The sequence below is a fragment of the Vombatus ursinus genome, unplaced genomic scaffold, assembly GCF_900497805.2.
Source record: "Vombatus ursinus unplaced genomic scaffold, bare-nosed wombat genome assembly UNPS02004996.1, whole genome shotgun sequence".
Taxonomy (NCBI): Eukaryota; Metazoa; Chordata; class Mammalia; order Diprotodontia; family Vombatidae; genus Vombatus; species Vombatus ursinus.
In genome coordinates, this window is record NW_020944774.1 from 203087 (window position 1) to 215360 (window position 12274).

At 32.4% G+C, this 12274-nt stretch overlaps 1 protein-coding gene across 2 annotated transcripts; it reads right to left on the reverse strand.

Annotated features, from left to right (window-relative positions):
• Nucleotides 1-3292: 3292 nt before the first annotated feature.
• LOC114028757 (olfactory receptor 8K3-like) lies at nt 3293-9389 on the reverse strand. 2 transcript variants are annotated; one of them, XM_027843027.1, is made up of 2 exons: nt 9365-9389; nt 3293-4197 (listed from the first exon to the last, which is right to left on the reverse strand). In XM_027843027.1, the coding sequence occupies exons 1-2, from the start codon at nt 9387-9389 to the stop codon at nt 3293-3295; spliced, it is 930 nt and encodes a 309-aa protein (XP_027698828.1). The 2 variants fall into 2 exon arrangements, with proteins under 2 accessions (XP_027698828.1, XP_027698823.1); XM_027843022.1 differs by lacking the exon at nt 9365-9389 and having other exon boundaries at nt 3293-4231.
• Nucleotides 9390-12274: the final 2885 nt, after the last annotated feature.

Consider the following 12274-nt stretch of genomic DNA (forward strand, 5'->3'; position numbering starts at 1 on the left):
ACCAGATTTCTCAGCGTTATTGACTATAAAGGGATTTTGAGGAGATAAGGGAATCATCCATGAGGAGCTCTTGACAAAGAGGCACAGACATTATACTGCTAGGGAGTGATTAATCTCCCAGTTATGATAATAATTAAAAGAAAGTGGCAGTAGGTTTGGAAGACCTTTGAAAAGAATATCAAGTCAGAATTATATCTTCAATTCAAATATAATATATATAACACACATAACATATGTAATATGTATACACATACACATATATACATACACACAGACATATATATGTATGTATGTGTATATATATGTATATATGTGTATATATCATTATCAAACCTAGAGGAATGACAGGTATATACATATATATATATAATATGTATATGTCTATATGTCATATATGTCATTCCGCTGAGTTTGAGAATGATGCATTCACTTTAATCTAGAGTTACAGGTAACAATTTACACCTCAGTAATTGCTCACAACTATTAAATATGGATAATAATGGACTCAATAGGGCCAAATTATTCATTTCTTATATGTGAAAATTTTATCAATACTCTTATTACTGTCATCATTATTTGGGTAATTTGAAAGAAAATCTTGGGCTGAGCTATATATGATTGTTTCCAAAAAGGATAAAATCATTCACAAAGAGAGAAAAAATAATTATCTCATACAAATGAAGCACAAAAGGAAAATTTGATACAGAAGAAGCTGGTGGGGGAAGAACAGATAGTGCTGAAACCTTACTATGATCTGGAATTGGTTAAAGAGAGAATAATGTATATAATTAGAAGTGTACAAAAGTCTTCCAAATTCAGAAAGAAATAAGAGGGGAAAGGGATAAGGCAGGAGAAAAGTGATAAGGGAGGGGCTTTAGGAGGTGAGTTAGGTTAATGAATAAGAGGGTAAAGTAGCAGGTTTCTTGAAGAGGAACTTGGTAAATAGGGTCAGAAGAATAGAAAGTAATAAAAGGAAGGAGAAAAATACACAAGTAATTAAGGCTTATAATGTGAATGGAATGAATTTACATATAAAGCAGAAATGGATAGCAGATAAAAAATTTCAATTTAACAATATGTTACTTCCACAAAGCAATATAAAAATAATTGATATGCAACAAATATAAAATAAAAAGGCAAGAGAAGACTTTATTATATTACAAAAAAGCAGAGATAGTAAATCATGATATCAGAGACAGTTAAAACAACAATAGACAATGAAAAGTTGACACTATGTGTCAACAATATTACTCAATGTTGTTTTAGACCATTTAAAATAAATGGGCAGTATAAGATACCAGAGAGTATACTTGCCTAAATGCAAAGAAGAACTATATGAACATAAATACAGATCACTTTTATATACAAATAAAGCCAGATTTAAATAGTTGAAGTGAAATTTATTGTTCGTGAGTTGGCAAAGTCAACATAATAAAAAAATGACAATTTTATTTAATTAATCTATTCAGTACTATCACCATTAAATTCCTGAAAAAATCTTACTGAATTAGAAAAAAAAAATATAAAGTTCATTTGGAAGAACAAGAGATCAGTAAATTCAAAGTAAACAGGGTAAAACCATACAAAGGAAAAAGATTCAGCAATATCAGACCTTTAACAGTATGGTGAGAGCATGGTTAAAGTGTGAAATGAGTAATTTCTATTATTTTAATTTAAAATTTTCTGGTATAAATAAAGGCATTGTAGCCAAGAATAGAAAGAATACAGAAAATTGGTTGGGGGGAACTCCCATAGACAATCTATCAGATAGGATGTGATTGGGTTGGAATATTGCTGTAGTATAGGAAATGATGAACTGGTTGATTTAGAAAAAGATGGAAAGACTTACACTTAGGAAGGAAGATGCTATCCACATTCAGATAAAGAGATGACAAGTAAAAATCTGTATAGTACAGTCTTACATGTTTGTATATGAGTGTAGATGTGTATACATGTGTGTTTATACACATCTGTCTATCTATCTATCTATCTATCTATCTATCTATCTATCTATCTATCTATTTATCTATCTATGTCCATGTTTACTTGCAGCCTTCTTTAGAGGAGAAGATGGAATGAAAAGGAAGGGAAAATGAAGTAAAAAGTGCACAACAGAGGACAAATTAAAACATAAAGTAGCAAAGAAAAGCTGAACAGCTTTGAAAACAATGTGTAGTATTTATTATATAGGATTTCTTGAAATGGAAATTTATGGTTTTATGTTGAATCCTCTCTTGTGTTCTACTGTGTAAATGGTAAAGTACATTTTTTTTTTATTTTCTGGTTTTGCATTTAAGTGAAAGTGAATTTTAAAAAGAACATGACATGTGAGTACTAAGTGCAGACTATGCGGTTAGCACAAAAATAGGTTCATGGCATCATAGAATTTTAAGTGAAGTAGCACTCAAAATTTATGTCATAAACTCCCAAATTGTATAGATGAGTGGGAGTCAGAGAAGATAAAGTAACCAAAAGTAATAGACATTTATTCAAACCCAGGTCTTCTACCTGTACAGAATGTCCCAAAATGTCTGATTTACATTAAGTTTTAGAAAATTAAATATAACCTTAGATTTTGGGGATACCCTGTATAACCCAGTGTTCTTTCCATCCACCACAAAAATGACAAACATCTGGGACTGAATCTGGTGGAAGGGATGGAAATTTTCTCCAAGAATTTGAACAATTATTATAAAGAAGAAGGAATCAACTTGTTCTATTGACAGAGAAGGCCAGGAATATCTGGAAATCTTAGAGGGGGAAATTTAGGTTTTGATAAGGACTTCTTAACAGGAAGAGACATTCAAAAGGAGATTGACTGCTCTATGACTTTCTTGCACATAATGCTGCCATTAATAAAGTGTAAGTTCACAGAAGGCAAAAACTATATATTTTTTTTTTTATCTATGGAGGCCCAATGCCTATAATAGTAGTTGGCATCAGCATTTTCTAAAGGCTTGTTAATTGATTTTCCAGGCAAGGAAATTTAAAATAAAGTTAGGATGTTTACTATTGCAGTATATAAATAAATATATTGTTTTAGATAGATATTTTGTATTAATCCTCTAATAGGTCCCTTTAATTAAATGGTTCACTAAACTAGGATTTTTTGGAGGTTAACCACTGAAAAAAATGATAACAATTAATAAAAAATCATTCACTGACTAAGAGAAAAAATTTCTCTCTAAAAGGCAAGAGAACCATGGAGAATTTGAAAGAAATCTAGTACATATTTGCAGGCTTCCAAAAATGAAATGGAATCATAAGCTACATTGGGCCTTAAAGAGAAGGCTTACATCATTTTCTTGAAAAGCCTCTTCAAGGCACCTTTCACTTCTTTGTTCCTCAAGCTGTAGATCAAAGGGTTGATCATGGGGATGACCAGAGTGTAAAAGACAGAGGCCATTTTGTCTGCATCAGGGGAATGACTAGACTGGGGCTGCACGTACATGAAGAATAGTGTCCCATAGAATATAACCACCCCAGTGAGGTGAGAACCAAAAGTAGAGAAGGCTTTCTGCCTACCCTCAGAAGAGTTCATCCTGAGGATGGTCACGAGAATGAATATGTAGGAGGTAAGGATAATCAAGAGGGAAGAAACAAAATTAAATGCAGAAAAGATAATAATGATTAGTTCTATCTCACTTGTCTCTGAGCATATGATTGACAACAGGGGGAGGCCATCACAGTAGAAGTGCCTTATTACATTTGATCTACAGAAAGATGATTTAAAAAGTTTTATTGTGACAAGTAGGGATATCATAATGCTATAGAGGTAAGACATAGCCACCAAGAGCCAACATACCCTGTCTGACATGATGATCATATAATAGAAGGGCTTACAGATAGCAACATAGCGGTCATAGGCCATGGCTGAGAGAATAAAAAGTTCACTGGCAATAAATATCACAAAGAAAGCTAGCTGTATTGCACATCCATTATAAGAAATGACATTTGACTCCTCTATGAATCCAACTAACATTTTTGGCCCAATAGCTGTGGAATATCCAAGATCGACAAATGCCAGATGCCTAAGGAAAAAGTACATGGGGGTTTTGAGGTGGGAATCAACACTGGTTATGATGATCAGGCCCATGTTCCCAACAACTATGGCCATGTAGTTGAGCAAAAACACAACAAAGAGGGGGCCCTTGAGCTCAGAACGATTTGTGATGCCCATGAGGATGAATTCAGTCACTTGGCTCCCTGGGGTTTCACTCAGGTTGATCATTTCTACCGTACAAGGAACATGATCTGAGAAGAAAAGAAAGAAGCCTTCTTTGAGTACTGTTTGCATAGATAACCAAGAAGTTAATGGGTAGAAATGTTTTAGGTGGGGATGAGCAGGAATTTTCCCACTCAACTGCAATATAATTTTATCCATTTAGGAGCATGTTGTGAATTAATTCAAATTGAAATAATATTGCATTGCATCATTTTATTCAATGTCACATCTTATCATATCATGTCGTAGCACTATCCTGTTACAAAGAGGATAGTGAATGTGGTTTTATTCTACAAAATAGTAAATTATGAAACTACTTTTCTCCAAGTGATAGGACAGGAGAATAGTAGGGACATTTTCTAATATAATTTCAAAAATCAATGGGTCAAAAGATTATAATGGCATACTATTATCGAAAAGAGGATGTAAGATCACCTTATGGTAGAATTCTGGTGATTTAAGTAACAAGTTTGCTTTGAAACTAAATTAATATAGGATCAATTACATATGCAACAAATTTCCCAAAATCCTGTGCTAGTCATGTAAGCTTCTAGTTGTTGGGTCATTGTCTATGACGATCAGTTCCAAAGTAATGGCCAGTACTGAGAGATGGACTTTCCTTTTTTAGGAGTTCCCTAAACAATTGAAGGTAAAAGCCCAAGATCTATTACAATCTTTACCTTATGTAGTCATTAATTGTATATTATCCAGGGAAACTCCATATATCTACTCACTCTCTGTAATCTCCCTTTCTTTTATCTTATCAGACAGAAAATATTTTTCACCTGGATTATGAAGGTTAAATAGCCTAGCAATTTTGGTGTTTTAAAGTATCTTTTTTCCAAGAGACATGAAAAGATATTTAAAAATGCTTCTAGTTCAGATAATTTCCAGTTACATACTATTGACTCAAAGATCACTCTGATCCCACATATTATTAGTGATCAAAATCCTTTGATTTCTCTGATTGCAGAAAAGTTTCTGTGACAATTGTTAACAGGAAATGTAATTTGATGGCTTTCCTAGTATAATTTTATGTCATTTCAATGTGATCAAATTCAACTCAAGGCCACAAAATTTTCCTGTTCACTGCCACAAGGGGCATAGTGATGGAGTTTTTGAACTGAGATTTTTGGACACCATATTTTTGATACCTGCTACCTTGGAAGTTCACAAACACAGAATAATGTTACATGCTTACCTGGAAGGTAGAATCTTCTGTAGCTTCTTCATCTAATCTGTACTGTCTGCTGCTAGACTTGGACTTTATGGTTTTGTCTGTCCCCATGAGGACATATCCCTGAAGCAATGGAGATGTTTATTTAATTTTGTATGATCAAGTCATGAAAATTAACCATATAGTAATAAGTGACAAAATTCAGTGTTCTGCCTAATTTCCTGAAGCATTTGTTATATTCCAGACTTCTGTTTGTGGGTGATATGCCATGGTTTTATCATGCTCATCGAAATTACACAGACTTCTGAAAGAGATCTCTGACCATGAACAGTTCATTTTAACCATACACAGAGTAAAAGTCAAATAGATGAAGAACTGTCAATAAATTAAGACCTTCTGTGAAAAGTACATTTATGTTTATAGAGAGGTTAGTGGGCTATTCAGAGTTAGGAGGGAAAAAAAATCCTTAATAAATTTAGATGACAGGAATAATATGTAAACCAGTGACCTCAATTTAATGCAAAGTTTGATTGAAACATGATTGGGAAGATGGGGACAGGGAATAGGGAGGGAAGAAGGGAGAAGGAGACCCTTAATATAATTAAAAATATATATTAACACAGAGTAAACTCATGCAATGGTGATGATGTGTTGGGGAACAGAGAGACATGAGTCAATTTAGTTGGGAAAGTTTTCTTATTTTGGAAGGTTTATTACCCCTGGAGTGTAATCTCCAAAATGTCCTTACACTGCCATGGTTCCCAGCTGTTCTCCAGAATGGTTGGTCAAGTTCACAACTAGATGCACAGTGAATTAATGATCCTTTTTTTCCATATTGTTTCTGTCATTTGTTATTTTCCTTTTCTTTCATATTGACAGTTTTATACATTTGAGTTAGTAGTTATGAGTTGTTTTACCTTGAAATTCTCTAATTATTAGTGATTAAGATATTTTCTTTGAATATTGACAAATTTGATTTCTTCATCTAAAAACTGACTATATAGCTATTTTGACTGTTTAACAAGTCTTGAAAGACTCTTATTTTTTATTAATTTCATTCATTTCCTTTGATATTTGAGAACTGAGGCTTTCATCAGAGAAACTTGCCATACAGTATTATTTCCAATTTATTGTTTCCCATCTAATTTTATGTTCATTGGTTTTATTTTTTTTTAATTTTTTTTAATTTTAATTTAATTTAATGTAATCAAAATTTCCACTTTGGCCTTTCATGATATTCTCTATCTCCTATCAGAAAATCTTTCCTTCTCCTTAAAAGGACAAGTAATTTTTTTATGCTTCCTTAATTTGCTCATATTATCCTTTAAGTATACAATATGAACCCATTTTGACTTTATATTGGTATGTGGCATGAGAAGTTGGTCTGTACCTACTTTCTGCCAAACTGCTTTCTAATTTTCTTGGCAATTTTAGGAAATGATGAGTTCTGCCCCCCAAAGCTTGCAAGTTTGTGTTTATCAAACAATAGATTGCTATGGTTACTTAGTAGTAGGTATTGTGGACCTAATCTATCCCACTGATTCACCACTTTATTTTTTAGCCTGTACTAGATTGTTTTTCATGATTACTGCTTTTTAAAATAGTTTAAAGTCTTATACTTTTAGGCAACCAATTTTCACTTTTTTATTGATTATATTTATATTCTTGGTCATTTGTTTCCCTTGAAGAATATTATTATTTCCCTTCCTGTATAAAACACTTCTTTTGTAGTTTGACTGGTGTGCAACTGAATTCATAAATACTATTAGGTATAATTATGATTTTTATTATATTGTCTCAGTGCACACTTGAGCTATTAATATTTTATAATTGTTTAAATCTGTATTTCTGTGAAAATTCCAACTTTTTGGGGGCAGTTAGGTGGTCTATATGATAGACGGCTGAGCCTGGAGTTCAAATCTGGCCTTAGACACTTACTAGCTGTGAGACCCTGTGGAAATGGTTAAACTCTCTTAATCTCATTTTCCTCATCTGTAAAAGAGCTAGATAAGAAAATGACAAATTACTTAAGCAACTTTGCCAAGAAAACCCAAAGTGGGGTCACAAAATGTTGAACACAAGTGAACAAGAAGAAGCAACCATTTTAAATGTAAAATTTTACATGTGATATTGTGGGACTTTGAAAAATGGAACACAATGGTGTCAGAAAAATTGGACACTTGACTCTAGAGGCACTCTAATTACAACAGTTGTAATTTTGTGGTGAATTCATGCAGCTCAGCGAATAGAAGCCTGGCTTACCTGAGTGAGAAATAGAAGAGATAGACCCGGTCCAGCATCAGAAAAAATATATGTAAGTAAGATGAGTTCAGTCATTTTAAGTCATCTCTGGTTCTTTATGCTACCACTTGATTTTGTTTGTTTGTTTTTTGCCTCAGAAAACAAAGTGGTTTACAACTCCTCCAACTCATTTTATAGATGAGTAAACTGATGCAAATAAAATTAAGTGAATAGCCCAGCATCACACAGCTAGTTTATGAGGCTAGGTTTGAATATTCATCTTCCTAATTTTAGGACAAGAACTGTATACACTGCTCAACAAGATCTGTAGTCCTAAAGTGTGATAGCATCAGAGAAAATGTATGACTCAGACAATAAAATTTGCTCAAAGGGCTTCATATTTTTCTCCTAATTCATTATGTCAATCAAGAATGTATCTTCTCTCAGGTAAATAATTTACCCACTTCTCTCAAATTGTTGTACTTAAGGAATCTCAAGAAAACAGAATACTGTCCTCATGTGGACTCAGACATTCCATCAATGTTTTTGTTTAATATGTACCTAGTGTGAAATCTGCAATTTGCCTTTTGTCATTTAAGGATATTTTTTCTTCTCAGCTTTTGCATGTGTTGATTACTCTCAGTAGATCACCAGTTTCTTCAGGTCAGGGACAGTTTTGCTATTACCTTTTAATTTCCAGTACCTATTACAATCTCCACCTTGACAGTTGCTTAATAAGTAGCCATTATATAATGATGAATTTGAAGATATTATCAAGGAGACAAGACACATGATTAAGAACATAAAAAGAGCAATAAGGTAGGAAAATGAACAAACAAAAGAAGTGAATAGAATCTTCCAAAAGGCATTAGTTTCATTTTATGTATTGATACACTTTGTTTCCCCCCCAAAAAAATATACACAAGTTTAATGACTTTCACTTGTGTCTTTCTGATTCTAAGTATTAAAAGAAAATTCAGGTTTAAAATGAAGTTCCAACTCTTTCTGTTTTGTTAACCATAAAATTCATTTCCTGACAAAGTGTGCTCATATTCATTGAAGAATTATTTCCCTTAGTCCTGATTTGAAAATTCATGATTTTGAAATAACTGTATTTTCTGACTCATGGTATTGGCAAATATTGAGTTTTGATAATCTTTCAAATGCTTGCCAGGTACTGACTACAATTCTGCAAAAAACTACATTTTACAACATTTTTCCTCATTTTAGGTCTGACCAGTGAATTAATTCTCTCCAGAACATAGATGCATATCAATTCCATTTAAGGGAAAAAAATTCATTCCATACAGCCTCTTCCAAAAATAATGAGAAATACTTCTTTTTCTATTTTTTAAATTATTTATTTTAACAATTGCCCCAATTCATTTTACAGTGTATGATGTGAAAGAGCTGCATTAATACCTAATACAACATTTTTGAAGTGATCAGTGACTAGTCAATTAATTTGTCATTAGGTGATCAGTTTAATAATGTCATTGCCATCCACACACATTTACTGGACATGTCCAGGATACCCATTCTCGTTGAATCCCTCCTCAAGCAACATGCAGCATCTTTAGAATAACATGTTCTCTCTCCATCTCAATTATTTGGTAACAATAATTAGGAGTGAAAGACAATCATGTGATCAGTGTTGCATAGTGGATAGAAGGTTGGTCTTAGAATAATGAAGGTCTAAGCACAAGTCCTGACTATGGCACACATGACCACATCCTTTTTCTTCATCTTTTTCTTTCTATATTCATTCATTTGTTAATCTTTATCTTTGTAGACCTAATGCCTGTCATAGTTTATATGACAAGATGCTTTGTTCTTGTTAATTGTTTCTTTGACATACATAGCTGTTAATAACATCTGATATTGTTTTCTTCTGTTTTTGTTTCATGTTGTGGTTTTAATATTTATGTCATGAACTCACTCCACATTTCCTATGGAACATAGTTAATAATTTTGATGAGGATGATGAGGCTGATAATGATGATAATAAACATTGAAATCCTGTTTACTCCATAGGCAATGTGCTAAGCACTTCACAATTTTTTTTCTCATTTGATGATCACAACAATTCTGAGCAGTAGGTTATATAATTATCCTTTTTATATAAGAAAGGCAAGACAGGGGTTAAAATACTTCCCAGGGTGATGTTGTTGTTAAGCATTTTCAGGCTGAATGTTGAATCAGTTCTTTGTGATCCTGGGCTGGTGCTTTATACTCTGTGTCTCCTAACTGTCCCCTTATAAGGTATTAGTCTATACCTAATTTCTTCCAAGCATCTTTGTAGAGCTTCTTGTAGTTTTTTTAAAGAAATTCGTAAGCAAGAAATTCATATTTTCAAATGTGTTGAACAGTAAGCTATCAAGTTTAATTGTTCCTTATTATTGCTTACAGTGAATTTTTAAATGATCTTTGCATTTTTTAACCAATAGGGAGTGATCTGGATAATTTTGACCTTTTAAAAATGAAATATCATTAATATAGTCCTTCTTCTTCCCCTTCCATTGCACCATTGGTAACATTCCAGGAATACAAACACTTTACCTCCGCCACCACCTCCAAACCAATACATAAACATTAATACAAACAATGGAGGGAGTAATCTATTCAACAAGAGAATGAGTCCCACTTGGTAGATGTGGATCATTACTTCCTAAACTATGCCATGCTCTTCTAAAACAAGTTTGGTCTTAGAACACCAATAATGCTTGTCTTAGCAAAAAAAAAAAATAGAAGCATGGCTAGAAATATTTTTGCTACCCAAATTTGCACTGTTCTCTATTATTGGGTAAAATGGTTTATTTATTATTTTTTTTGCATTATAAACCCTTGCAAATTGTGCTAATTCAAATGTATTTAGAAAGAATTCATTTGTCAAGTATGTGTTCACCACTGAACTTTGATGTTAGATTTTAAGTTCTCAAGTACATATATTTAATATTATTCTTGATAACTTTAGGTCTCACATATTATTTTGTCATAGACCTGTGTATGCATTACAGATATGTTGCCAACTTGATGTTGTTAGACACTGGGCAGAGATGGCTCATTATCATTTCTGTGCTATAACTCATCGCATGACTGATGTTGACCTTTTTGGTCCTGAATCAAATTTTGTGTACATTTCTTTATGTTACTGTGCACAATTCAAGGTGAATCTCAGATTTTGGCACTGCATCATTCATAGCATTCCAGGTATAGTGTTCTCTCACATTGTTAAATCATCATAATGATCTTGAAGAAACCAACTACAAGAATTTCATGCTGGTATATTATCCTGGCCATTGCATTTCCTACAGCCATAATCACTTATTGTCTCCTATGCTTTAGTTCCAACATTTTAAATAAGTTAGGTTCTTTTTCAATACAGAATGTGCTCTCCTCTATGAATTCTGACTTTTACACTCCCATTTGGTCATGTGTTTTCTTCTTTTTTCTGTTCAACAACAAGCTTCCAGAGTCATTGGCTATCTAGTGGATTTTGAGCAGATGAGGGATCATCTGTGAAGAGCTTGTATAGTTTCTACACATATTGCCAAACATTATATTTCTAGGAAGTCATTGAGCTCACAGATATGATAGTAATTTAAAAAATTAGAGTAGGTTTTTCTATTTTGTTTTTTTCCCCATAAAGTCAGCTTTCATTTTATTTATTAGTTCAATAGTTTTCTTACTTTCAATTTTATTAATCTTTCCTTTGATATTCAGGATTTAAAATTTGGTATTTAATTGGGTATTTCAATTTGTTCTTTTTCTGTCTTTTTTTTTAGTTGCATGTCCAATACTTTGATCTGTTCTTTCCCTATTTTATTCATGTAAGCACTTAGATATATATATATATATATATATATATATATATATATATATATATATATATATATATATATATATTTTCCTCTAAGAACTGCTTTGGCTACATGTCTTAAGTTTTGGTATGTTGTCTCATTATTGTTGTTGTCTTTGATGAAATTATTGATTGTTTTTATGATTTGTTGTTCGACCCACTCATTCTTTAGAATTAGATTGTTTAGTTTCCAATTAATGTCTAGCCTATCTTTTCATGGTCCTTTATTATGTATAATTTTCATGGCATCACAACCTGAAAAGGATTCATTTAATATTGTGGCCCTTTCTGAATTTGTTGTGAAGTTTTTTGACCTAATACATGGTCAATTCTTGTGTAGGTGCTTTGTACCCCTGAGAAAAGTATATTCCTTTCTATCCTAATTCAGTTTTTTCCAGAGGAATGACAGCAGGTTTAAAAGACATTTCAAATTGTTCAGGTGTTGCATAGACCATTAATTCAGAATTCTTTCCTCAATCCACATACATCTTACATTCCCCTGGGTTTGATAATCTACTTATTTTAATCTGCAATTTAAAATTTTCATTTTACATCTAATTTATTCACAATTACTAAATGTGGATAGGCAGGAAAATGTATTGTATATAAGATTTCAAAATCTTGAATACATTGAAAAATTCATCAGTATATAGTAGGGTATAATTGGTTTAGGCATTGAAAATTAAATAGGAGGAGACTCCTGCTGTGTATGCACTTGATACGGTAGAATTTTATATTAATACTTTGTGACCATGTCATGTAAAGGTCTCAT

Coding starts and splice junctions, on each gene's coding strand:
- LOC114028757 (XM_027843022.1), bottom strand. CDS start 4,231: ATGATCAACCTGAGTGAAACCCCAGGGAGCCAAGTGACTGAATTCATC.